This window comes from Vicugna pacos, chromosome 29 (assembly GCF_048564905.1).
Source record: "Vicugna pacos chromosome 29, VicPac4, whole genome shotgun sequence".
Classification (NCBI taxonomy): domain Eukaryota; kingdom Metazoa; phylum Chordata; class Mammalia; order Artiodactyla; family Camelidae; genus Vicugna; species Vicugna pacos.
Window position 1 is genome coordinate 26,119,924 of NC_133015.1, and position 27,731 is coordinate 26,147,654.

General features: G+C 52.1%; 1 protein-coding gene and 1 long non-coding RNA gene across 4 annotated transcripts; one reads left to right on the forward strand and one right to left on the reverse strand.

Annotated features, from left to right (window-relative positions):
* Positions 1–8,104: 8,104 nt before the first annotated feature.
* Positions 8,105–18,678, reverse strand: LOC116285965 (uncharacterized). 2 transcript variants are annotated; one of them, XR_012065320.1, is made up of 4 exons: positions 15,706–17,459; positions 14,803–14,968; positions 8,565–8,731; positions 8,105–8,466 (listed from the first exon to the last, which is right to left on the reverse strand). It is a non-coding gene; the product is annotated as an uncharacterized lncRNA (long non-coding RNA). The 2 variants fall into 2 exon arrangements; XR_012065321.1 differs by lacking the exons at positions 14,803–14,968; positions 15,706–17,459 and adding an exon at positions 18,576–18,678.
* A 112-nt stretch (positions 18,679–18,790) lies between these two features.
* On the forward strand, positions 18,791–26,304 carry CLXN (calaxin). 2 transcript variants are annotated; one of them, XM_006204659.4, is made up of 6 exons: positions 18,793–19,077; positions 22,611–22,769; positions 23,645–23,749; positions 24,399–24,550; positions 24,782–24,886; positions 25,881–26,304. In XM_006204659.4, the coding sequence occupies exons 1-6, from the start codon at positions 19,020–19,022 to the stop codon at positions 25,938–25,940; spliced, it is 639 nt and encodes a 212-aa protein (XP_006204721.1). In that variant the 5' UTR covers positions 18,793–19,019; the 3' UTR covers positions 25,941–26,304. The 2 variants fall into 2 exon arrangements, with proteins under 2 accessions (XP_072808107.1, XP_006204721.1); XM_072952006.1 differs by lacking the exon at positions 25,881–26,304 and having other exon boundaries at positions 18,791–19,077; positions 24,666–24,792.
* The last annotated feature ends 1,427 nt before the right edge of the window (positions 26,305–27,731 follow it).

A 27,731-nucleotide genomic window follows, 5' to 3' on the forward strand; every position in this document is an offset into this window, starting at 1 on the left:
CTGTCTACCTATATCACCGATTTGAAATGAGTTTCTTACAGGCAGTATATGATTAGGTCGTTTAAAAAAATCACTGCCAATCTCTTTTAGCTCATGCACTGAGATCATGTAAGTTTAAGTAATCACTGAGTTGTTAAAGCTCAAGATGGCCACTTTATTCATTTCTGTTTATTCTGGTTTCCCTTCTCTTGCTTCCCTGTCCTTCCCTCCGGTGCTCACTTAAACCCATCTTTAGCACTCCAACGCAGCGCTCCCTTTTGAACGCCCTCCCAGTGACGGGTGCACAGGAATCCCACAGTCTCCTGGGGCAGCCAGTTCACATTCGAGCGAAGTGTAGAAAGGCTGGGTCCCTTTTCTATACCTTTACCCTCCGTCACTAAGAGTATTGTTGTCTTAAGTATTTCTGCTTCTCACTTAAAGCCGTATCGAGAAGTTTTACAACTTTTGCTTAAACTGCCAGCATAACTTACACAAGTCAATAAGAGAAGGAAAACACTGGATTTTCCACACTTTCACTCTTCCTCCTCCTTCCTGGCCTGTCCCTGGTCCGCCAGGGGCTCCGAGGACTCAGTGCTGGAGCTTTAGGTAGTCACTCTGGCCCCGCTAGCCGGGCTCCCCTCTCGGTGTCTGCTGGCATGGGTGGGTTTGGGCAGAATCAGTGGTTACTGTCGAAAAGCTCTCTGTCCTGCCAAGCTCCCCTCGCTGGTCCTCGTCTGCACCTCCAGATTCCGGATTATTCTGCCCCCAGTCTGTGGTACGAGAAGGAGAGAAACCAGGGCACCTACTCCGCTCTGCTCACAGGTGCCGGGTCCCCGCCCGACCTGCAGTCCCCACACTTCACAGTCTCCTTCCGTGTGTTAGCTGTTCGATGCCCACCGATTTCAGCCTCATGCACCCCATGGGAGGAAAAGGAGTCTAACTCATCCTCCCAAGAGCAGAAGTGCGGCTGTGACTGCCCAGCCTCTGCGGCCAACACCAGGGACAACAGAGACACTTCCCTCCTTGCATGCGACTCAGGGTGGGGGGGGGGCCTGACACTGTCCCCAGCTCACAGCCGCCACTCACCCCCCCTCCCGTCCACTGTCCTTTTGTTAAGATGGGGACAGGGTTTTGGTTTCGCTTTTTGATTGTTTGGTTTAGTTTGCTGTTTTTCCAACAAGGGTCACAGCATTTCTGAGCAGTAAAGACTCAATATTTTCCCAGTTGTAGAGTGAATTCCCAATTTTTCTGAGTGAAGCTGAGAGGCATCACAGAAATAGGTCAATAATTCAACCAAACTATCCTAAATAAATAATTCTAATTCATTAATAGTTCAGTACAGCTCCCCCAAACAAGTCACATAAACAATATGCAAATAAACAAGGAGAATGTGAATAAATAAGTGGAATACTTGAGCTGAGATGCCCTGGGCCTGGGGTCCCCCGCTACCAGCCAGCACCACAGGCCATGCACCTGGTTGGGGCTGCCTTTGCTGCCTCCTTCACTGCCGCCTGGGTGTCTGAGGGCAAGATAAATTACTTGTTTTTTCACTAAAATGTGACTAGTGAACATCTTGTATTATTCACACCTCGTAACAAGAGGCTCCCACCAGAGACACAGACTCCTCCCAATGCACAGGTGAGAGAAACATCCAGCACAGGTGACAGGTGCCTCCTCACCTCACCAGATTAGGAGAACTCAGCTTAACAGAGATGTCTGTGGTACTCAAGGTGCTAGACTCCACAGAGAATTTTTTAATTGAGGCCCCTCGGGGAAGCAGGATAAAGATTCCCGGGGGCCTTGCTGACTGAGCCATGAAAGTGCCTGGCCCCTCGTGCAGGTCCAGACAGGGCTGTCCCGGGACCGGGGTTCACACTCCACGGGGCTCGGTGCCTCATCACAAAGGGAGGACACTCGGGCTGGACGACGACTCCTGTGCCTCTTTCCGTCCCAGTGCCTGTTCCTCAGGGCCACTCGGAACGTCGGGATCCACCAGAATCAGTGCTTCCGGGAACCGCAGCTGGAGCTTCTGAGAAATGCCCATCCCGGGAGGCTTCCCCGCGCATCAAGCGGACTCTCCCGGGTCAGGGGTGGGGCCCGACGATGCCGAGGAGCCGGGGGCTATGAGCGCAGGTCCCCGACGCCTCACCATGCAGGGGGCCCAGCCGAGCAGCCGCGGCGGCACACACTGCAGCCTCTCCTCCGGGCACCCACAGCCGTCGGCCCAGGTTCCGTCCCCACGCGGGCGCACCTGCAGAGGCCCTGCGGCGCCCCCCGCCCGGCCCGAGTGGAGGCCGTGGCGCACGCGCCGTGCTCGGGGCGCGCATCCTCCCCTGCGCGGGGTCCAGCCTGGACCAGGCTGAGGGCCCGGGAGGGCGGTGCGGGCGGACGGCCGTGACGAGGCCCCGCCCGCGGAGCCGGGGCCAGTGCAGGGCGGCGGGCAGGACGGCCGTGGGGGCCGCCCTCCCGGGGCGCCGGCCCGCCCCGAGCTCGGCCCGGACGCGGAGAGCCGTCCGGGGAGCGCGCGCCTCCGAAGGCCACGCCGGGCGTCCCAGGCCGGGCGGGGTGGAAGCGCCTCCTTCCTCCCCTGGGCCCCGCGGGGCGCCGCACAGCCCCTCCCGCCGCGGCAGGAACCCCCGCGCAGACAGCCAGTCTGCGGCCGCGGCCCCACAGAGGGCCGCTCTGTTCCGCCGCCGAGGCGCGCTCGCCGTCAGGGCGCGCTGGGAGGAGGGCCTGAAAGCCGTGTTTTTCTTCCCTAGAATACACAGCGCTCTTATTTCCTCGGGGGTGCGGGGACAACGGGCCCTGCGCGGACTGCCAAGCGCAGCCGGAGTCAGAGAGAACATTCATCTCCCGCGCTGGGGCGGCTGGGCCGGGGCTCCGGACGAACCCTGAATGCCTCAATAAATCATAGTGAAAGATTAAAATAAGGCCGCGTTTGCTAAACACGTCTGGAAGGAGGCTCTCGGGCGGCTATTTTTTTCCTACCAACTGCTGCTGGGAGAGTCCACGGGGCTCTTTGAATCCAACAGAAAATGTGTTTGTTTGAGGTGGGAGACGGAAAAAAGCAGTGGTGCTTGGAGTCTCGGTTTACATGGGGTTTCGAGGTCAAAGAAAATTCAGTTGGTAAATCTAAGTGTGTATGTTGTATTAAGTGTAAGAAACAGCAATAAAAAAACCAAGAATACTTCTCCAGGACATGTGAGTTCTTAACAAAAACGGCTACTGACAGGTACCCCATCATTTGTTTTCTCTTTCATTAAAGTATCAGAATCAATTTCCTTAAAAAATCTATGAAAAAAGCCATCTTTCTTTTAGGAAATTATGAAACTCGCTTGCGAGCACTGTTGACCACCATGGACACAGAAGCCTGGAGCTGTCCGAGGACACAGGAGACAGCCCAGGTCGCGGTGCCCTTCTCCAGAAGCAAGCATTCCCAGTTTGTTTGGAGCAGGAGGTGAACAGAGAGCAGAGGCCCCTCTAGCCTGGCAGCCGTCCCTCCGTCCCTCCGTCCCTCCATCCCTCTGTGAAGCTGGCCCAGCTTCCTGGGGCCCCGGGGTATCGCCCACCTGCACCACCACCTCTGTTTGCAGCCCAGGCCCCGCCACTGCCTCTGAGTCAAGACCAGGACCGGGGCTCTCCCCTCCACTGTCTGTGCCCCGCTCCCTTTAGGAGCTGAGTGGTGTTCCCTAAACAGTCGTGTCCTAGTCCTCCCACCCAGGACCTCAGAAGGGGACTGTATCTGCAGATGGGGTCCTTAAAGAGGCAATTATGGTAAAATGAGGTCACTGGGTGGGTCCTAACAAAATGAGCGGTGTCCGTGTAGGAAAAAGAGATTTGGACCCAGACACCCACACCGTGGGAGGACACACTGAGAAGACAGCCGTCCCAGCCCAGGAGAGACCAGCCCTGTTGGCACCTGCTTCTGGGACGCCCCCTCCAGAGCTGCAGGGACAGACATCTGTGCTGCATTGTCACTGTCACCCTGGCAAACGATCACAGCCTCTCCTGCTCCATGATACATGGCTCCAGGCCACCAAAAAGAGGCGTCAAAACTCGTTCATTGGTGAGTCAGTTTGCTGTATATAATGCGTAATAATGTAAACTGTGCAGTGGCGTGTGTGCAATGACACTGTGCACAATACGTTTAGATGCTATGAATTAATACATTAATACACTGTATAATTAATGTATAGTGTATTATATAACATATTCTATGCTGCAGTGTAACAATGCATTCTATGTGATACAGATAGACTTGTACGTTGTGTAATACAATATGCATTACATACCATAATATTAAATGTATACAAAAACGAAGTATGAGCGTGAAACAGAGAGTTCCTATTTTATGCAAACCATGAAAATGTACTCAGTTCTAAAAACTTTCCAAAAGTAAGATGCTTATAAAATACTTCAAATAAAAACTGTAAAAATCAAGCTGCCTCCACTGGACTTGCGCTTCTGGGAAGATGTAAGGGACATGTTTTCTTCCTGCTAAGTACGAACAAAGGCAGCGAAGAGTCTCTACACACGAACAGAAAGGCAGAGAGGAGAAGGCGGACAGCGGAGAACTCAGGACCCAAGGGGAAACGGGGGTGAAGTCCTTGGGTTTCTTTTTGCCTTACATCCCAGCCCCAGAGCTGCAGATCCCGGCCACCCAGGAGTGCGAGCAGGCGTGAGCCAGAAAAGCCCCCAGAGAAGCCTGCTGTCTCGGCACAGGACCAGGAGAGGGGCAGCCGGACGGCACGGGAACATCTAGACAACGCCCGCTGCGCTCCTTCCAAACCCCCAAGGAAAACCACGGCCCCGGCCCCGGCCCCACCAGCAAGGGCCGAGCAAGGGGGGACCTGCTCCCCAGGCCATCCAAGTGCAAAGAGTTGCCGCGGACGCCCGGCCAGGGTGTGTCGCAAAAGGCCAGGGAGTGGGTGGGCCGAGAACTCATCCCCAATGGGGGCATGGAGACCCCTCCTCCCTGGGGTAATGAGGAGTCCCTCCCACTCCCCATGGAGTGATGTCAAACTTTCATCACCCCGGGCAGTGACAGCATAGTCCGAGCAGGGAGCAGTGACACGGCACCCCTCTCCGTCCAGCCAGGGTGGAGGCCAGAAGCCCCACTCCCACCCAGCAGCATGAGAAGCCCTTCCTCCTGCAGGTGCCAACCAAGGCCAGAGGGCGGCCCTGGATTTCTAGCTCACCTGGCAGGGACCAGGCCGAGGCCCCTTTCCCCTGCTGGAGTGATGTGAGAGGAAGTCAGATAAAAATAGGTTTCATGAACTTGCAGATTCTCATTATGTAATACCTAACATGTCCAAATTTCATCTGAAAATCACTCATTCTACTGACAATCAGGAACATCTCAACCTGAATACAAAATAAGACAGTCTACAGACACCAGCACCACCATGCCAGCACGCTGGAATTATATGACAAGGATTTTACAGCAACCATCAGAAACATGCTTCAGTGAGTAATTATAAACACACCTGAAACAAATAAAAGAACAAAAAGTCTTAGCAAACAGAAGATACAAAGGGAAACAAAAGGAAATTTAGAACAGAAAAGTAAAATAACTGAAATTTTTTTAAACTCAGTACACAGACTCAACAACATGAAAACAGAGGAAAAATCCATGAACAGGACGACAGAAATCACCCAGTCAAGACAGCGAGAAGAAAAAACAGGGAAGGGGGAAAAAACGGACGTCACAGGCCCTGCAGGTGGAAAAACCTCGCATTCATGGCAAGAGTCCCTGGAAGGACGGGGGGGCGAGAGCGAGTCTGAAAAACTATTCAATGAAATGATGACTAAAAAATCTCCAAATTTGGCAAAAGACATAATCCTAAAGATTCAAGAAGCTGAGAAAATGCCAAACAGGATAAACTCAAAGACATCCATTCCAAAAAACATCATGGCCACGTGACGAAAGTATGAGAACAAAGAGAAAAATCTTGAAAATAGCTGCAGGAAAGAACACCTTTTCTCTGCGGGAAACACCGTCTGACGGAGAGTGAGTTCCCTCCAGGAATTAGAATCCACAGCGCTCTTTACGCAGAGGAAGAAACGCGCTGTTAACCCAGCCCCCTGTATGCGTAAGACACCTTCCAGGAAGACGGGAATTCAAGACTTCCTCAGGCGAAGAAAAAGAGGAAGTTACTGCTCACAGACCTCGCCTGACCGAGGAGCTGGACGAAGTTCTCCGGGCAGAAAGAAGGCTCTAGAAGAAGAGCCTTGGGCAGCAGGAAGTGAGAACGATGGAAAGAATAAAACCACGCGTCCAGGCGATGCGCTGCGCCTCGCCCGCTGAGTTCTCTAAATTGCTCTTAGTGGTTGAAACAAAAGCTGCAACACTTTCCGATGTGGCTCTGAAAGTAGGTGGAGGGAAGATTTAAGACAATTGTATTTTAAGCGAGGTTATAAATGGGGCAGAGAGGGAGGAGGAGTCTCCAAATGTTACTCAGAGTGGAAAATATTGGCACCAGGAGCCTGTGGTTAAAACAACAACAACTTCTATAAAGAAAGAGATACATTTAAAAACACAGAGATAAATCCAAATGGAAGTCAAAAAAAAGTGTTCAACTAACCCAGAGAAAGCCATGAAAAAAGACACAGAGAAAAGAAAATAAACAAACAGAAAAGGAAAATAAAATGGTAGCTTTAAGGCATAACAATGAATAATTTCATGAAATGCAGTGGTCTAAATACATCATTTAAAAGACAAAGATTGGCCCAGTGGGTTGAAAATCATGACACAACTACATATTGCCAACAAGAAACCATACAGAAAAAGACATACCATGCAAACGTTAACTAAAAGAGATAAGAGAGTTATATTAACATCAGATAAAGCAGACTTCCAGCTAAAAAAAAAAAAAAATGACCTGTGACATTATGATACGAGGGTCAGGCCACCGGGAGGACGTAGCAATCCCGCACGTGTGTGCCCCAAACAACAGGGCTGCATCAGCGGGGGAGCAGACCCTGAACGCAGCACACCACCGACCCGCAGGATCTAGTCAGCACAGCGAGGGAGACCGTATCCTGGGCCGGAAGACAAAAGCGGTGAGTGGAGCGGAAGTAAAATCATACAGAACGTCTGCTGCCCACAGTGGGACCAGACTGGAATCAGGAATGGGAAGGTCTCCGCAAAGCCTTGGAAACTAGCCAGCGCACCTTGAAACGTCCCGTGGGTCAGAGAGGAAGTCTCAGGAGAAACGAAGCGTCCACCGAGCTGAACGAAAATGAAAACGCCGCATACTACGATGTGTGGGGCGTGTGTAGCGCTAAACGCTCGTGTCAGGAAAGAGGGGAACGTCCAAGTCAACGGCCTAAGCTTCCGCTCGAGGACCCGGAAGAGTGAACGCAAAGCGCACAGAAGGAAGGAAACGGGCAGAAGAGACAGAAGTCAGTGGAGCCGGAAGCACAGAAACAACAGAGAAAACCCGTGAGGCAAGAAGCCTTTTCTTTGGGAAGAGCAGCGAAACTGGCAAACCTCCAGCAAGACCTACAAAGAGAGGAGAAGAGAGGACACGAACTGTCCGCGAACCGGTGCCAGGAGTGAGGGGTGCTGCCACAGATCCGGCAGGTGTCAGCGTGGCAGCCGGGACCGAAATGGCCCAGTCTGCACACACCCGCTTGGCAGCCTGGATGAGTGGACCAGTTCCTTGAAAAGCACAAACTCCACGACTTACCCACTGTGACACGTGGAATCTGAACAGCCTCTGAGCTATTGAGGAAATCCAACTTGCAGCTAAAAGCAGCCCCAGAAGGCAATCTCCAGCCCAGTTAGTTTCCCGGAAGAACGCCACCAAACCATCATAGAGGAATTAACATTAATTGTATAATTCTAGAAAATTCTAGAATTGTCTATTCTAGAAAAACAGAAGCACCAAGTCACTCCCACCAAGTGTGAGCCACTGCCAGGGGCCAAGAAGACCCGGAGTCTCCCAGCGTCTGGAAGGCCGTGCTGGGCCTCTCGAATGAGTGACACAGTCGCAGAAAGCAGAGAAAGGAGGAAATAATTAATATAGATTCTGACAAGCACACCAACGTGCGCATGGGAAGGACACTGGGGGGGACCCAGGACCGGCAGGGGTACAATGTGAAGGACAACTCTGGGTCACAATAAACTTTAACGTGCTTTACTGCCAGACCCTCCGAGGAATTGCACATCCAGGGATCCGAACTGTTAAGACGCTGGAAGATGTTCGTGAACAACCGAGTCTGTTTTGCAGTGAACGTGCTGATTTGCATGTAAGAATAACTGAACACAGAAACATGTCTTTAATGTGCTGTGTCGCCCCAAGCCCTGGGTGTGTTATCCATTTTAAGCAAATGATTCTTCACGTGCTTTTCAAACTTAATTACAGCTGCACTAGGATGTGTGACGTGGAGCAGTCGGACTTGATGAGGTTTTGCTATAAACACGGATGAACTTCCGATGATTTGAAAAAAAAGATGATTCCTTGCAGTGAAGCGAGGTCAAGCCTAAAACAGAATAGAAAGTGTGACAAAGCAAAGTCATCAAGGGTTCACAAGTACACAAGCGTACAAACAGGTGTTCACGTCTCAGACCTAGTCCCCACCTTGAACGTCTCCGGCAGGAAGACGTCTGCTTGACCACGCACATGGTAACACAAACTGAACCTGCCCTCGGCCAGGAAGTCGAGGCCTCTGCAGAGCAGACACGGAGCAGGACCGGGGCTCCAATCACAGCGTCTCCACGTCTGCTGGAAACACTCAGCCTTCAGGCCTGTGGAAACCACATTCTCTTTACCAAAAAGCACTGTTCACATCCATCTTCCAGAGGAAATAGCTTTCCAAGGACTGCGGGCCGATAAGAAATGGCGAGTGAAAAATGAAGCGCCGGTGTCAGAGGACAAATGGTCCCTGGGGACGGGAGAGCCAGTGAAATTGGGACTGGAGTTCTGCCAGCAAATGCACGCCTGCCAAAAACAGCCCACGCGTGTGCAAGCATGTGCACACAGGCACACCCATGTGGCACACACAGCCACCAGGCCGTTTGGAAAGGAAACAAAGATGCTCTGAAGTCAAACTCCACCCCTGCTCCCAATGTTGAGCAACTTAACCTCTCTGAGCCTCAGTTTCCCCAAATGAACAGAGACCGTGACAGCCACTGCCCAGGGCTTGAGCAAGGTCGGACGGGCTGACACAGAGAAAATGCTCAGAGCCGCACCCGGCTCGGAGCAAGTCCTCGGTGGCTTGGCTTATTCTTAAAAGCAAGGTGTAGATTCTTCACTGCCACCTTTCTGGTGTCCGCCCTCCAACTCCAACTTTTACCTGTTAAAACAAGCTTCCCTGATTACAAATGCTGGCAAACTCCAGTTCATCAAGCTCAAAATTCGTTCTTGGGACAAATCTTTGTCCCTAACCGACCTGTCCAGTGCCCCCAGCTGTGTTTTCAGCAGCTCGTTCAACACCAGCAATTCCACCGTAAGAGGCGGGGGCCCTCCCTTCCTGCAGGTCTCTGCCCCCGTCCCTGCCCCCGGCCTGCAGGAGTGATGCGACGATGCAGGGGACCACTCACAGCCCCAAGGCTCCTCTTGGAAAAGCACCAGCTATTTTTGAAACAAAGTACTTCCTCAGGACCGAGAAAGTCCATATTAGTCAAAGCACGGGCCAGCGTCCTTGCTCTTCCTCTGCGATCTCTTTCCTGGTTATTTTTAGTAGTTCCTTTCCCCAACCCGCCCACGAAAGTGAGGAAGCGGGGCGCGTTCCCAGGGAGACTCTGGGACTTCTGGTCCCTGCGGCTCCAGCCGGGATCCGAGGCCACAGGGCCCCCGGGAGGCTCAGGACCTGCCCGAGGCCTGCGTGGGCCCTGAGTCACGTGGCAGGCAGACCCCAGTCTCAGGGCCAGCCCAGGGCCTGTGAGCCCTAAAACCCGGGGGCCGGTGGCGGAGCGAGCAGTGCGCTCCCGCCCGGCTCCCAGCCGCACGACCCTGTTGTGTAACACTCGCTCCGGGACCTATTTCCCATCATTCCTGGAGATTTCCTAACATACTTGGCCAAGACCCACCGGAGCGCGTCCTGGCAGCGCCACTGGGGCCACAGGACTCGCTCACCAGGCCCCCCACCCAGGCCTCTGCCCTCGAGGCCTCTCCCCTGCAGTGGGGCGTCAGGAAGGCACCCAGCACCCCTCCACGCCCCTCCCCCAGTAAGAGGGGGACACGGCCTGGGGGTGGGGTCTGAGCTCCCTCCCTCTGGGGGAGAGGTCACCCTGTGCCGGAAGCGCCAGGCCCACTGCATCCCAGAAGACCCCCAGGGGATGCAGAGCCAGGCGGAGATCACCAGCCACAGACCTGAGAGCTGAGGCTGGCTGTGGTTCCGGGCCACGGGGACGGGTGACTTGTCCACGGACAGGGCAGCACCGCCCTGCTGCAGCTCCACGGCCCCGGCCCGCGTCCCCCCAAACCTGTGCCTCTGACCGCCTGCTCCTTAGCCCGGCAGTGCCCCCGTGTCTTCCACATGGAGCCTCCTCCCTGACCCCCCGCCTGCGTCAGTATCAGGATCCCACACGGTGCACTTGACGTGTGAACCATTTGCAGTGTCTCCTGCAGGTGTCGTGGGTCAGGTCCCAAGCCCCATGAGCACCCCGAGCTGGCAGAGACCTGATGACAAGCTGGTGGATTAAAACAGGTGAGGCTGTTTCTCTCATCTCCCAGGTGAGCTTTCCAGGCTGCAGGTAGCTCTGCTCCAGGACACCCTTCCGAGCCTTGGGTTCCTCCATCTGAATTCTCCGCCATCCCCTGCAGAGTCGAGTCCAGGGGCAGGAAGCCTCTCTATCCCGTCTCATGCGAGGGGAGACACGAACCCCCTCAGGGACCTTAAGTCACAGACCCCAAGGTAGCACAAACATGGCCACTCCTACCACCAGGGGAGGCTGAGGCCAGGGTCTGTCCAGCTGCACACCTGTCACCACAGGGAGGCCAAAAACGAGTCTTGGCCACCATTCCATTGAAATGGACAGATTTCCCAGGAACTGTTCTTAAGGAACTTGTATTCAGATGGCTAAGGCTGGAGCCAACAGTAAAAAGGAGATGAGTGATGAGCACGCACCGCGCTCTGGGAGGCCCCGGGCTCTGGAGGGGGCGTGATGGATTGGCTGGTGGGACTCTTGGCCAGGCAGGGCCAGCAACTGACACTCACGTCCGGCAGGAAGTTGGGATGACCCAGCTGTGACGCCGGGGAGAGGGCAGCAGATGAGAGCAAGTCCTGGGTCCACTAGCCCTGCCTCTAACTGGCTGGTCTGTGCACCAATCAGTTAATCACTCTGACCATCCGCTTCTTCCCCCAGAAGATCAGGAAATACTTTCAGACGCTATTGTTGAAGATGAAATAAGATAGTGAACGTGCAGCCGACCCGGGGCCAGAGGCTGCAGGAGCGCGGGCTTGACCTGGCCAGACGGAAGAGGCACCGGCCCAGCTCCGGGCATGTGGGGTCAGGGGAACCTGCGCATCTCTGAACGAGCCCGTGCCCTTCCCGGACGGCAGGCACACCCCTGACCACGTGGCGGGCACTCTGTGACCATCCTAGAGGCAATATTTGGAGTCTTTCAGTTGTTTTTGTTTCTTACCGCTGCTATAAATGTGAACGCAGACGTCACCCAGGCCGACGTCTGAGCCTCAGGGGGAAAGGAACAGGGCATGCACCCACGCAGGTCTGTCCCAAAGATGCCCCACGAAATCAGAGGCGGCCCGGGAAGGGGGCCAGCCAGGCTCAACCCGTCGTCCACACTGCAGGAAAGCCGGGCCCTGCCCTGAGAGGGGGCGGGGATTGCTCCCAGAGCCGGCTGGACAGGACCCTCCTTCGCTGGAGCTGAGATCGCACTTTGAGGTTCTCGTTAAAGAGCAATTTTTCAGCAACGGTTAGGAGAACAACCCCAAAGGTGCTTCGAAATACGTTTGTTTACGGTAAGTCCTACTCCGGAGCGGCGTGGCTTTCAGGGCAAAGCCTCCCACCAGACTCGTGCCAAGCCACGGTCAGGGCGGGACTGGCGCTCCCGGCGTCCCGGGGGCTTTCAGGGGTCCATTCCCCTTGCACTGAGTTTCTACATCACCTGGGTCTTTGCTCTCAAAAAGGACGCAGGGAAACGAGCCATTTCTCAACCTAAGTAAGGAAGGACTTGACTGCCGACTACACGGTCATGTGGACACACAGAAGATAAAGTCATCGTGACACGTGTGTGAGAAACATCAGCGACACAAACGAGAGACTTGAAACAAAGACCTCACTTAAGAACTTGACGCCGACTTCACGTTCATATTCCTTTCGTTAGAGGTCACCACAAGACACTGAAAATGAAGTGTGTGTACATGTACGCCTGAAACAGGAATGGACACCACGTTGTAAACTGACTGGACTTTAATAAAAAAGGAAAAACAATACAACTATAAAGTTAAAAAACAAAAAAGAGAGAGAGAGAGAGAAACACTTCAGGATCGAATTAACATCAAAGGCCCTGCAACCTGGACCAACTTTTGTTTGAAGGCAGGGTCCTCTGCCCACTGAAAGAAGACACGAGCTTCGCTCTCAGACTTAACTGGGATTCCAGGAGCCCTGGCCGGGCCCCAAGAGCCGCTTCCTGCCCAGCCTTGATCAGCCCCAAGCAGATTTAACCTGAATCCCTCTTTGGGCTGAGACTTCCGGCCTCCTCTCCCCTGGCGAGCCCCCCAGCCCAGCAGGGCCCTGGCTCAGCCGCGGAGCACCGCCTCCTGCAGACAAGCCTGGTGCCTCGGGGAGCGAGCGCGGTGCTGGCCTCTCTCTCACCCACAGCAGTGGTGTTGGCCTCTGCCTCCTCTGAAACCACGATCTGTCACACTGAGTTTCATGGATTCGCAGGGCCGAACCGAACGGCTCTGCTTCAGGGGAAGGCGCAGCCATCAGCAGTTCCACCGACAGGGAGTCAGTCGGGAGGGCTTCCCACCGGCTGGCCACTCGGGGGGAAGCAGCAGAAACCGGACCGGCTTTGCCCCGCGCCCCCTCGCCTGCGGTGGAGAGGGCCAAGGGACAGCTTCAACCCGAGACGCTCGGGCTGGCCGGGGAGCCGCTCACCCCAGCCGGGGACTGGCTTCACCAGGGTCCGTGGATGAGGAGGAAGCGGGTGTATCTGATGCCTCCGAAGTGCTCCCTCGACAGAGCAGGTTCAAACGCGTGAAACGGCGTCTGATTAAAGTGGAGCCTCCGTTGGCTCTGACCCCCCAAGGGGAGCGAGCTGTGCTCTCCATCGTCAGTGTAAACCCAGCGTGACACGTGAGAGAGAAAGGGAGGGCTCCGTGACTCACCGCGGAGGGCTCAAAGCTGTAGGACACTCATTATCTACAGACTGCAAGCAAACTCTGACTCGCCAAGTGATGTCACCGCACCGAAGCACTCGCTGGAGCTCTTCATTGTTCCACTGGATGTGCCTCTCACACGGGACGTGACGTCACCTCACAGAACACAATGTGGTTCAGGGAGGCAGATGCTCAAACACAATGGAAATGGAAAAAATAGAAAACCCGCTTCCAAAGTTTCAAGGATGTCATTGAAAAGGACACGTGTATTTAAGGTAAACAAGCTGAAGGAAGTTCGATGGGCCTTTTGGAAACAGGGCTGAGGCGACTCCTCTCGCCAGGGAGAAAACGCTTCCTCCGCTCTGGCGGGAAGGCAGGGCAGGGGGACGCCCCCGTGGGAGGGGGCGCGGTGACTGTCCAGAGGCTTCACGCAGGATGGCATGGAGCGTCCATCTTCTGTTTGAAGTAACACCTACAGGGCACCGAGGGGCGCGAGGAGAGGCAGCTGCAGAGCCCACAGACTGGAGACGAGCCCTCCCGCGTGGGCCGTGACCAAGACGAGCTGTCGCTGCTGCTGAAGTGACGAAGGGGAGCCTACAGCTGGCTCGCACAACCACTGTCACATGCGTGTCCCAGGGCTGGGACGCTGGGAGGTGGGGACACGTGCGTGTCCCAGGGCCGGGACGCTGGGAGGCGGGGACACGTGCGTGTCCCAGGGCAGGGATGCTGGGAGGCGGGGACGCAGCGGAGGGCACGGGCCCCTTCGCTTATCTGCTTTCAGAGTGCCCTGGTCAAGTGGATTTGGGGGATACATTGTCTAGTTTTAACTGAACTAGTCCTTAAATAGAGCACAAGTAGGTTCAGGTCATTTCTTCACAGACGCCCCGACTTGAGGGTGACCCTCACACGAAGGCACAAGCCCATGAGGAAAGGATGACAGAGCAGCCCCACCTCCTCCCACCCAACCCCCCGTCCACCGTGTGACCACCTAGGCAGACCCACAAGAAGCTGGCGATAAAGAAATACACATTTATTAACTAGAGAGACGAGCCGATTCATGAGATAACAAATGAATCACTGAAGAGAAAACGAGCGAAGTGTGCACCGTGATTTAAATCCAGTGACAGCACAGCCGGTGAGACAGTCAAGCATCAGTACGCAAATACCAGTTACACTTTAAGTGCCATCAAAGAGCAACTGCGACCTCGAACATCACAGTTACGTTAGCGTCAAAAATACTTATGAACACGTGTAACAAAAGATGCTCAGACGTGTAACTTAAAACCTGAACACAATGCTGAGAGACACAATGAGGACCTAACAAACGAGAGACACACCATGTCCACGGGTCAGAAAAGCAACCCCGTTCAGTTCTACCCCGATGGCTACACAGGAGCGATGCAGCCCCAATCAAACCTTGGCAGGATTTTTGAAACTGACAGGTTGATTCTAAAATTCACATGAAATGAAAATGATGTCAATTAGTCAAAACAACTTTGGAAAAGAACGACATTAAAGAATTCATGCTACCTGATTTGAAGAGCCACTGTAAAGCTGCGGGAATGAGCGCAGTGTGATGTTCCGTGAGAATGGACACAGCGATCAACGGGCAGATTGGAGCCCAAGACGCAGCTCATGCTACGTGGCCACTTGACAGAAACGCCAGGGCAAGTCCGCGGAAGAGGAACCGTCTCTCCTGCAAACCAGAGGCCCACGTGAGAAACAATGAGCACCGACCCTTTCCTCACGTGTACACGAGAATTAACTGCAGGGAAGCAGAGGTCCAAATGTAAGAGAGAGAACCGTAAACCATGTAAAACACACATGAAAGAAATCTCTATGGCTCTGGATCAGGCAACACATTTTTAAGCAGCACATGCAAACTATGAACTATAAAATTAAATTTTGGTGAACTGAGCTTTCTCAAAACTCAAAACTTTTGCTTTCCAAAAGCCACTAGTAAAAGCATAAAGTCACCCACTGGTATCTGGTAACAGCATTCCATCCGTAACACATAAAGAATACTTACAACCTAATATTAAGAAGACATTCGGGGGAAGGTATAGCTCAGAGGTAGAGTGCATGCCTGGCATGCACGAGGTCCTAGGTTCAATCCCCAGCACCTCCATCAAAAACAAGTAAATAAATAAGTAGACCCATTGACCTCCCCCCAGAAAACAAATAAACAAAGTAACATTTAAAGACCCTTTAAAAAGACATTCAGTTCGCTAGTAATAGGAACATGCAAATTAAGACCACAGTGAGTCCCCACTCACACCCACTAATGACTGAAATCGACAAGGCTGGCTGCACCGAGTGCTGTGGGGCCCGGGGCAAACGGCTCCCTTACCCTCCACTGCTGGTTTCAACGCGGGGGCCGGCCACCCTGGGAAACAGGTCAGCCCTTCCTCATGCAGGAAAACCTGTACTCACCCAGCAGGCCCTCTCCCAGGCGGTCACGCAGGAGCAGGAGACTCGTGCCCTCACGGGCGTCACCTGAACGAGCGCAGAGCACCACGAGCAGGAGCCAAAGTCGAGACCCAGTGTGCACGTCCAAGCGTCGCCTGCACCAGCACGTCCTTCACGGAACTGCGCCGCGCGGAGGATGGTCCCCCACCGGGGCACGCCCTCTTTATCACATGATTGGGGGTGGCCGGAGCCCAGCAGCAGGACCCAGGCATAACTCAAGGGACTCACTGTAACCCTCAGCATGTGGCCAGCACTCAGAACACTGGCTGAACGCGGGGACCAATGCGACAAGTGAATGACTGCCACGCGCAGGCTAATTCCTGGTTTCCTGGCATTTGTGCCATGAAGACAGTCTTCCTCCGGAACCAGAATGAAGGCAGAGCCACGTGGATGAGAACACTGCTGGCCAGATCCTTGCCACAGTTCTAACTGTGAATTGCCTTTCCTGGTTTGCCTGTGTCCAGTCCCACCAGGACATGCTCCCCCGGGCACTCCAAGTGAGCGCCACACTAGGGATGAGGTCAGGGCAGAAAGGACGTCTGCACACAGCGTCACGCTTCTCGTGTGCCCGGGGCGCCTTGGCGGCAACGTTCATCTTAATGAAAGGCCAGGAAACTCGTCATCAGGCTAATAAGTACCTGCTTTCCCCGAGAAAGATCAGCAAGATGGTAGAGCGAGGTCAGTTTCACAGGCCACTGTCCCGGGGAAGAGGGGGCGGGGGGACGCCTCACTGAGGTTCCCCACAGGTCCAGGAACTTCTGCAGGTAGAGCACATTTGACTCATCCACCTCCTGGGGCACTGCCCTTCTATAAGCTTTTCCACTTTAAGGGAACACGGCTGGTGGGGCCCAGGCTTGTGGAGGAGGAACCCACAGGGCTCCCCGACAAGTTTCCAGTGGGTGACAAGTGGCTCCGATTTGCCTGGACATGCTAGTGAAGTGCTCCCACCCACAGGGCAGGCTCCCGAGACCAGACATGCCAGCAGGGCGTCCACGTAGTCTGCTAGGGAGAGGAAGGGCTCACGGCTTCTCTTCTGAACCTTGTCTTTATAACAGCACTGCAACAATCTCTGTGAACTAAGTATTTGTCACAACTCGGTCATCTGACCAGAGTCACTAGGTTTCACAGGTGAGTGTAATCTGAATACGTCCCCCCCATTTGTTCCCTACGATCCTGTTAGAAACACAGCACCTGTTCCTTAAAACCTAAAGATAGACTTACCCTATGACCGAGCAATCCCACTCCTGGACATATATCCAGAGGAAACTCTTAATTTGAAAAGACATATGCACCCCAATGTCCACAGCAGCACTATTTACAACAGCCAAGACATGAAGACAGCCTAAGTGTCCATCAACAGATGACTGGATAAGAAAGCTGTGGTATATTTATACAATGGAATACTACTTGGCCATAAAGAATAAAATAATGCCATTTGCAGCAGCATGGATGGACCTAGAGATTACCATACTAAGTGAAGTAAGTCACACAAAGACAAATATCATATATCACTTATGTGTGGGATTTAAAATATGATACAAATGAATTTATTTACAAAGCAGAAAGAGGCTCACCAACATAGAAAACAAACTATGGTTACTGAGAGGGAGGGATAAATTGGGAGTTTGGGATTGGCAGATACAAACTACTACGTATAAAATAGATGAACAACGAGATTCTTCTATACAGCACAGGAAACTATATTCAATATCTTGTAATAACCTAAATGAAAAAGAATATGAAAAGGAATATATATATATATATATATATATATATATATATATATACTGAATCACTATGCTATATACCAGAAACCAATACAACATTGCAAATCAACTATGATTTAATTTTTTAATCTTTTTGAAAAAGAAACAAAGCACCTGCTGGATATGAGTACATACAGGGATACCCTGTAACCATTAACTGTCGCAAACTCATAGTCACTATCCTTTCATGTTAGTTAACAGTTCTCAGGGAATTTGCATGAGAATAACGCAGTGCCTGCCTTCACCAGGTATCCTCCACTCCACTCTTAAACAGCATCCCAGTCCTCCATCCAACAAACAAATAAAACAAGGAAAGAAAATCGGAGACCTCATTTTGAACTGTTACTCCTGGTTGGCAGAATTTTTCTGCTTTCAGTGTAGCAAGGACAGTACATATACTGTAAAATAATTTGTATTCAAAGGCATTTTCCCTTCTGAAGCTAAGCCAGTGACACGTTGGAGAATATTACAGGTTTTGTGCTCTGTGCTCAGCTAACCCATGTATTGCTTAACTCAAAGAAGGTGTCCCAGCTGGGTTAAGAAGAGCAGCAAGTCCTTGGTTTGCAGTCACAGAGCCTGCCTTTCAAATAGGCAAAGGGTCCCTTTACTGGGGTATTTTCCAGAGCAGCAAGGTCGGGCTGCGCCCGGAGCCAGGGGCAGCTGTTAGCTTGTCTTTATTTGGGAGGCTGCCTCTTAACCAACCTGAAAATTGCCAGGGGCTTTTCTCAGATTCCACTGACAGCCTCCACCCCCACCCACCCCCACCCACCCCCGAGAGCGAATGGGGGCAAAAAAAGATAGCTATTCCAAGTTCCTCTTGCTCTCAGTAACATCACCAAAAACTTGAAGCTATCCTGCTGCAGACTCCCTCCTGGCATCTGAGCAGAAGGACTGACAACTTGAGAGCCAGCTCCTCGCCCTCCTGCACCCGCGGAACAGTCGTCCGGGCAACACACCTGCTCATCCCTGCAGCCCCTCGGGTTCCCAGACCTCCCTGAGGCCCCGAAGCCTCCCTGGTGTGACGCCCCCCACCGACATCCCCACACGGCACGCACACAGATTTCAGACCTTGAGGACTCACGGTGCAGTCCAGCCAAGGGGCTGTGAGCCCAAGCCAGCAGCACCTGGAGGGTCAAACCCGGACGTCACAGTCAGAGCACGGTCCGGCGCGCCTGCAGGGCTCTGCCGGCCAGACCGCGCCCGGCCCGGCAGCCAATCGGCGGCCGCCGAGCGTTGCCATGGCCACACCGCGTCTTCGGCGGCGCAGGGCTCGGCCCGGCAGCCAATCGGCGGCCGCCGAGACGTTGCCATGGCCACGCGGCCTGTGAGAGCCAAGCTCGCCCCAGCCGGGGAGCCAATCAGCGACCGCCCGGTGTTGCCATGGCCACGCCGAGAGTGAGGGACGCGCACGCGCGTGGTGGAGAACCGCAGCCGCTCCGCGCGCAGGGCTCGCAAGGGCCCCCGCAGCCACCCCCGGACACCCGCCGCGAGCCGGTGCCCTGAGCGCCCGACATGAACCGCAAGAAGCTGCAGAAGCTGACGGACTCCTTAACTAAAACTAGCAAGCACTGTAAGTAAGAATCAAGCGCCGGGCGGCAGAGGCTCCCTGGCCAGGTCTCCTGTCCCTCCCGGGGCGAGGGTCCCGCCTGCGGAGCCCGAGTGCGGGCCGAGCCCGTGCACGCCCAGCCCTAACGAGAAATCTGGGGGGGGAGCCCGACCGCAGCTCCTTGGGCGGCACCCACGCCCGCCCGGGGTCCCGAGGAGCGCTTCCAGGCATCCAGGCGCCCAGTTCCCCACACGCACGCACTCGCTTTGCAGACCCTCATTTAACGTGCCTCTGCGGCACAGAGGTGTGGTGTGTATGCCCAGGGGACACGCGCGGCTTTAGCCTCAGACGCAGACGGAAGACAAGGACGCAAAACCGCCGGACTCACGGAAAGTGGCACAACCAGCAGGCACCTGCTTTCTGGCTCTTCTTAGAGCAAATCAGCCCGCACAGGGCAAGTGCTGGGAACTTAGCAGGAGGCCCACGGGGGAAAGTGGGTGTCAGTGCCCACAGCCTCAGGAGGGATGAGCTGCGGGGGCACGGAGACCTGGACCTCGGAGCGAGGAGGTTTGCTGGGAAACCAGACTGATCTGCTCCCAGCTCTAGAGCCCACTTTCCACAGTTTCCAAAGCGAAGGAAACTTGGCAGGTGGCAAGAGGCCCCTATGGAAGACGTCTGCTCTCATCTCACAAGCACTCTGAAAGGTGGCCCTAAAATTTCAGAGGTAACTTTAGAATTGTGTGCAACTGAGAGGCAGAACTGTGCGTGGGCTGTGGATTGTGGCTTAGACCGGGAAGGGACTGTCTGACAAGCAGGTTTGTAAGGTGTGTGCTGATTGCAAAGCTACTGGCTCCCTGAAGAAACAGAAGCCGTAATCCCAAGGCCATTGGTGCAAAACAGGAAGAACAAACATGTTTTGATGTGGTTTTAGATGTGACGGGATCTACTCATATTTCATATCTAAAATAATGAGTGGTAGGAGATGCTTTCAGGATGGCACTGGGAATAAAAGTTCCAGTGGATATAAGCATCCTAAACTTCCAAAAAAAGTCATCCTATAATTAAGATATTATTATGATTATTATAATCTGATGAGAATTTTGTTCTGTTGTTGTTTTTCTTAAAATACTTCCATTTCTGGGAAAAGACCAGATCTCCTTAAAACATCTACCAAACTTTGAATAAACAATGCGAAACTGCTATACACAATGCTGAATTTGATTCAGTCTGTTTAGTGAGTTTACAACATGTCGCAGACATTCCAAGAATGTATTTAGAGGTGAATGTACTTAAAGATAAGTGAAACCATGGCAATAAAACCAGTCTTGATTTTTGTTCTTACATAAAATTTTTAGTGTTTAAAAATTCATTCATAAGAACCTTGATGATTATTAGTTAAATTCTATAGAAATAGTGACAAATCATGGACATTATAATAATTTTGAGTTTCTTTAAATAGAAAACCTTTCTCCTGAAGTCAGGTTTCCTTTTAGTTGCCAGGTGATAATCCCAGCAGGGTGAAGTGGATAAATTTTGTAGAATCAGAGAAGAAGAAATTCCCTTAAGTGGAGGCCTAGTTAATCTACCACACTACAGAACAGACTCAGACCAATCCAAAAAGAGGAAAGCCAGTTCTCAAATTTCCTTAACTTCATTTAGTTTTGTATTCTTGAATTTAAGAAACATTTCAGCAAAAAATAATTTATCTTACAGAAAAAAATTACCCATCTTGGAACCTTTGGGTAATAATTTAAGTTAATATATATTCTTTCACTTTTATTGCAGCCGAGATAGAAAAGTGGCTCATCTACCTTCCCTCAGCTAGCATTTCACACACGTAAACAGATTGTGTCATTCTTCGTGCAAGTTTTTCTTCCCCAGCCATTAACTTTGTTATGGAATGTTTTATGTTTTAGAATTTTGTTTAATTTTTAGAATATTTTTATGTGGGTAGATGTACGTAACATAAAACTTACCATTTTAACTACCGTAAGTGCACACAGCCTGTGGCAGTAAGCACACGCACACTGTTGTGCAACCATCACCACCGTCATCTCCAGAACCTTCTCATTTTCCCAAACTGAAACTCTGTCCCCAGTAAACTGTAACTGCACTTGCCCCAGCCCCTGGCCCATCATTCTACGTTCTGCCTCTGAATCTCCCCACTCCAGGTACATCATGTAAGTGAACTCATACAATGTTCGTCCTTTTGTGTCCGGCTTATTTCGCTCATAATGTCTTCACGTTCATCCATGCCATAGTGTGTGTCACAGTTTCCTTCCTTCTTGAAGCTGAATCATAATCCATTGTCTGGACAGACCACATCCTTCTCGCCCGCTCATCCATCCATAGATACCTGGCCGCTGTGAGCGCCGGTGTACGGGTGTCAAGGCCTGTGTTGTCCATCCTGCACGGTCCATGCCTAGCGGTAGAGTCACTGGATCTCGCAGTATTTCTCTGTTTCACTTTTTTTGAGGCAGTGACATACCATTTTCTATGGCAACCACTAGCTCTTTTTAAAATGATAACCATTACATTCTTTTCTACTATTTAATCAATTTATTTATCAATCATTTATTTTCCAAAGTTTTCAGCCTTCATCTTAAATTGTGGTCCCCAGAGCTGGAAATCGCCCTGGCCTGCAGGATGTGGTGTGATTTCTTCGTTCCTTTGTGCTGTCTTCCGTTGTGTGCATGCAGCCTCCACCCGTTTTTAAAAATACTCAACCATAATTTTGTCGGTTTTGAAATAAAATCTTCCCCATCTTCCACCTATACCTCCTATTTAACCTCACTGTCGTGTTCTTAATGCCAGACACCAACGCTTCCACCCGCACACCTCAGACAGCGATTGGGACACAGTTAGCCCCGTGTTTATAAACACCGCCCGCCCACAGTTACATGTGTGACAAGCTCACGTGTGTGTGCACACCCTGGAGATAAAAGTGTCCTTCCTCCAAAGTGCTGCTGGACAGTTGCATGTTTTCACATCATCCACCATGAGAACTGGCATGGGTGCTAAAAGATGCTTAAGTCCTTCCTTATTGGAAAGTAGCTGATTCTGGTTTCCAAAACCTGGATTACGGATTCACCAAGGCTGATTGAAATGAAAACTGTTGCCTTGCTTTCATGAGCCTGGTGTTGTATTCCCAGGGGAAGGTTAATTTGCAAGCCTCATCAATGCTTCTAATCAAAAAGTACCTTAACACCCCCTTGCTTGCTTTGACTCCTCCCTCTATGGCTTTGTCAAGCTTAGAGTCTGGACCCACAGTCACTCTGCGGGTAACTTGGCAAAGCTCTCTTCTTCTCTCCCAAGTGGGGCTGAACTTACACCTGCCTGAGGGAGGGGCTGCTGCTCCTGCCTCCATGGGGCCCTCAGGAGTGGCGTCTTCTGTTGGCCTGGGGGCCACGAAACTCAGCCCAGGACAGTCGCCTGTCGACAGCAACATATTTATGGCCTCAATGTTGTTTGTCTATAAAGTCTTCAAATGCAACATTTAAGCTAGAAACTAAAGATTAAAATGCATTTTGCCACGTCTTGATTTTACTCTTTCACAGTTAATAAATTTGAAGTGAAATGTCTCATCAGTCTTTTCTATAACCTGGTGGGAGATGTAACCGAGCGGCAGGGTGTGGTCATTGGACTCGATCGCAATGCGTTTCGAAACATCCTGCATGTGACATTTGGAATGACAGATGACATGACCATGGACAGAGGTAAGAGGACAATCTTCAGATGGGCCAAATCCAGCCATAACAGGGGAAAGTAGTTTGGGGTTTAGACATGCTCTTGGTGGGAAGCTTAACTTCTACATTCCCAGTTCCACCCAGAAATAAACCTCGGTTTATATTCATGGGTAGGGAGATGGGGGGCATAGGGAGGAGATGGGCGTAGGGAGGAGACGGGGGCTGTAGGGAGGGAGACGGGGGGCATAGGGAGGGAGACGGGGGGGCGTAGGGAGGAGATGGGGGCCGTAGGGAGGAGATGGGGCCTGTAGGGAGGAGATGGGGGGCGTAGGGAGGAGATGGGGGTGTAGGGAGGGAGGTGGGGACCACTCTTTCTGTGTTTCTGTGTATTTAAGAAGAGGACAAAGCTTGGCTAACTAGGTTTCCCTTACTTTATATTAGAAACCCTGAAATATTTCTCTTTCTACTTCATAAGTATAATAATAAAAAATTTGAAAAGGACATGTATATTTCCTTAAATCATCAAAAGTATTTCCATAAAAATAACATAATTTTATCTGTCACGTAATAGCATTACTCTTCTTGAGTAATAAAGACATAAAATCATATATTTTATGTTAATATATCAACGTATTTAATATACCAGTATGTTCATATGTGAACTGTTGGATCAATATGCTTAGACATTCAGAATTTACTTGTTCCCACAAAATGTCAAGGGACTCTTCCCAAAGCTTCAGTGAAAGTTCCCAGTGTTTCGACATCTCAGTGTCCTCCATGGTCAGATGAGGGCACGGGGCCACGCGGCCCTGTGGTCCTGCCTGAAAGGTGGGCAGCACCAAAGCAGACGCATCACTGAGAACAGAAGCCCAGCACGCGTGTCCTGCCTGCTTCTCTCTCCGCAGTTTTCCGAGGTTTTGACAAAGACAACGACGGCTGTGTGAGTGTAACGGAGTGGGTGTGTGGACTATCAGTGTTTCTTCGAGGGACTCTGGAAGAAAAAATGAAATGTAAGCCTTCACGTTGCCCTCTCGGCTTGTTCACGAGGTCCCTAAGGAGTCTAGCCCGGCGCCCTCCGGCCCAGCTGGGACGGTGGGCTTGTCTGCTGTCTGGTGGTTTGAATTCCCAGCAGCCTCTTTTATGGAGTGAATTCAAGTCAATGATAAGGATTGAAAAAAAAAATGAGAAAGAGGAAAATCAGGAGATTCCGAGGAGGAATCCGTGCCAAGCAAGACCGCGCAGGCTGACCACATATGCACACTTGTGTATGAAGGTGGGGAGCGCCTTGCATACCTCATCACTGGAGTCGGAACCACAAAGGGAGAGAACATGGGTGCAAGTGTTCCAACTCTTAGTTAACTCCTCATTCACTCCAGGGGGCTCCATTTCAGTCAGTTTCCCAAGATTTTCAAGATGAAATGTTAACTTGTCGGTGTTCCCGGCACGCTCCCCGCAGCTGAGAGTGAAGAAGGTTGTTCTAAGATTGTCGAGTAGAGTCGACAAGTAGGCCTGCAGCCCTTTTTACAGAAACCGGGTTGCACGGAGGCCTTTGGCCTGAGAAGGACATTAACACTAGAGCCCTGGGCTCTGACCACTTGATTAGAGCGAGTGTCCCCTTGCTGACAGTAGCAAATTCTTGTTGGTTATTTTTTTTTCAAGATTGCTTTGAAGTGTTTGATCTGAACGGCGATGGATTCATCTCAAAGGAGGAGATGTTCCACATGTTGAAGAACAGCCTTCTCAAGCAGCCGTCCGAAGAAGACCCTGACGAAGGAGTTAAAGATTTGGTCGAAATAACACTCAAGAAAATGGTAAATATGGGCAAGCTAGGCCACATAGGGGAGAGAAGTAAGAATTCAAATCACCGTGCCCACGTTTCCCACGTAGTGAAGTAATGCCCTGAGAGCGTGCTCTTTTGTTACGTAGAAGTTCTCTTCGACGTCAGTATCTGCCAGCTTTCCCCTGCTGATACTTGAACTGGAGGAGCAGTAGGTATTGGTGGTGGTGTCAGCATGTTAACTGATGCATGGCTGGCCCCCCAGGACCGCGACCACGACGGGAAGCTGTCCGTCGCAGACTACGAACAAGCCGTCAGAGAAGAGACTCTGCTACTGGAAGCATTTGGACCATGTCTGCCTGACCCAAAGGTGACAGTACTGCTTTCGCTGAACAGTGACCAAAATATACCGTAGGGCCAGCAGCCCAGGGCTTCCTGGTTTGGGGGGTGATCAGGTGAACCACATTCCCCTCAGAGAATGGCTTCAGAAGAGAGAAAGCCCACTGAAGACAACAGCTGGTTCATGGCCTGGTACCTAGATGGATGGGTGGGTGGGTGGGGGATGGAAGGGTGGATGGGTGCACAGATCTCGTAAGTGCCTGGTGCAGAGTTCTGGATCTCTGTCCTTCTGTCTCCTCAGGAATTTCATCATTTACCTGCATCTTTGCATTTCAACCTCTTCCCTCACTACTAAAACCTTTCTATCAGAATTTAAACAGATCTAAACCTGTCGCATCTGACAAACAAAAGAGAAGGGAGGGAGGGAAAGAACGTCCCCGAATCCCACACCTGCCCCTATTTGCTGTCCGAGGCTTTTTCACAGCCAGGCGTCTTAGAAGAATTGTCCGCATTCGTGCCTTACACGACCACCACTTTCTCCTGTCTGCCCTTGACGCTGCTCTTGCCAAGGTCACCACGCCCGCCTAGTGAACAATCCCAAGGGTTCAGCTCTTGGGTTCTTGTCTTCCTCGCCCTCATCCCTTCCCCACCCCGCGCTCCTCGTCCAGCTTCTCCTGTCCAGGAAGCATCTGCGCTGCCCACCCCAGCCTGGCTGCGACATGGTCCTTCCTCCTGGACCCCCACTGTTGCCCACCCTCCGGCCCGCCCTGCGGGCTCTGGCCTGTGAGCCGAGCTCAGTGGGCGGGGCTCCCGGGCTGGACCACGTGGTCTCGCCTGCCTGAGACCCCAGAACTGCCCTGGGCCGCAGCGGAGTCACCCAGTTGCCAGCTGTGAGTGGTTCCTGACCCTCGCTCCTCCCCAGTCACTGCCGTCTCTCCAGACATTAAGGAGACACGGAGAACATTTCCTGTTGTTGTTCCCCCTTGTTGGAAGTCTGTACTAACGTGAGCACTTCTACTTCACAGAGCCAGATGGAGTTTGAAGCCCAAGTATTCGAGGAGCCACACGAATTCAGCGAGATGTGAATCCCTGAATGTCTGTGTTGTCTCAAGCGAGCGAATGAGGAGGCACATACAGACTGTGTGTCTTTCCTGCTCCGCTCAGGAGGTGACTGCGCGCTCGAGGGTGGGGGACAGGGTTGACCGACACGTAGCACCCGGCTTTGGTTAGGATGCAAGTAAATCAGCCGAAGACAGGAAGCTCCCTGTGACACGTTGCTGGGTTGGCCGGACGGGTTATGTGCTAGAGACGCCTTATCACCCAGACTTATCTGTTGACACACGTAACTGTCATGAAATGTTTGCATGAAGGAGATGAACAGAGAGATTACATAAGCATGAGTTATTTTCTTCATGTCAGAAAGATGCTGGGAATACATTTAAAAAATCACTGAAGCTCCTGAATTTCCTTTGGAGCAGTAAAGAGTCAAGACGACATCAGAGAGAAGGATTCTGGCAGCGGGCCCTGGAAGGTGTTTCCACTGGGCACCGAGGGGGCTCAGGGACACGGAGCCTGCATTCGAACGACCTGTGTCCCTGCCTGAGGCCTCAGCGTGACAGCCTGGCTGCCCGCGGCCAGAATGGGCCTCCATGAACACTGTGGGTTGAAAGTACAAAGAACCCCAGACAGACCCCCACGAGGGGCAGAGGGGCAGTGGGCCTTCCTGGGCCTGATGGACAAGGCCTGGCCTCTGGGGTCACCCCAGTGACCCTCGCAGGGGGATGCGAAGCCCCCTCTCTGTTCTGTCTCCCTCTGTCTCCACCGCCAGCCCCTCTCTGTCACCTTGGACCTGCCCCCCAGGATTCCTCTCCTGCAGCCCCTCATCCCAGGTCACAGCCCACGGTGCCCGCTGGCCAGGGACTCCTGCGGCCACCGCTCCCCCGGCCTCCTCCTGCCCAGCAGGTGTCTGTGGCCATAGACGGAGTGTTGGGAATGAGACCTCAGTCTGGTCCTGGGCTGCGCTCTGCCTCCCGCAAAGGCTCCCGGGCAGGCCGCTGGGAGGGGACACCTCTGTCCACCAGAAGCACTCAGAGGCTGCTCCACATATTAAGTCCCTTTTGTGATTGCATGTGCTCTGCTCTGATTAAGCAAAAACACACTGCGTGAAACAGAAAAGTAGACTGTTAAAAAGTGGACTGTATAGAAAATAGACAAACAGCAAGGTCCTGCTGTGCAGCTCAGGGAACCGTATTCAGCAGCCTGGGGTCACCTGTCAGGAAGAAGTGTGTGAGCAGGAACAGACGTGTGTACACACATGACCGCAGCACGCCGCCATGCACCAGAAACCAGCCCCCTGCAACTGACCGTGCTTCAGTAAAAAAGGGGGAAAAAGACTGCTACGAGTAAATGGAATATGCACCTTCATGAAATAAAAGCTCTTTTGCTGTCCAAGTGTCTTCTTAAAATGTTAGAGTCTTGGACTGTGACAAGATTTTTCTATCTTTTGTCGGCAACACAATATAGTTTAAATTTTTTATTGTACTTCTCTGAGTATCCATGATACAGGATCACTGAAGAGTATTTCAGAAGTTTAGGAAATTCAAAAAACAAAATTAAAATATTAATATTCTGGTGTAGACTCTTTTCAGCCTTTCTTAAGGCATTTGTAAGTATCCCCGTGGTTATGCACGGAGCACACCCGTGTGTTTGAGCAAGCACGCTGGATCGCGCTCTGTCGGCTGCTTTTTGTGTCCCACTGTCTCAGGAGCACTGTCCTGGGCGGGCAGACACTCGTCCGGCACCGCTTCCCCGTCGCACACACTTGCTTGTTCCCACATTTTGCTGTTACGAGTAATGCCCCAAATAAACTCTCTTTG

What these genes read in the sequence shown, in the direction of transcription:
- CLXN (XM_006204659.4), top strand. Translation starts at nt 19,020, where the DNA reads ATGAACCGCAAGAAGCTGCAGAAGCTGACGGACTCCTTAACTAAAACT. An exon ending in TGACATGACCATGGACAGAG is followed by an intron (nt 22,770 to 23,644) that starts GTAAGAGGACAA and finishes CTCTCTCCGCAG; the next exon opens with TTTTCCGAGGTTTTGACAAA. An exon ending in TCTGGAAGAAAAAATGAAAT is followed by an intron (nt 23,750 to 24,398) that starts GTAAGCCTTCAC and finishes TTTTTTTTCAAG; the next exon opens with ATTGCTTTGAAGTGTTTGAT.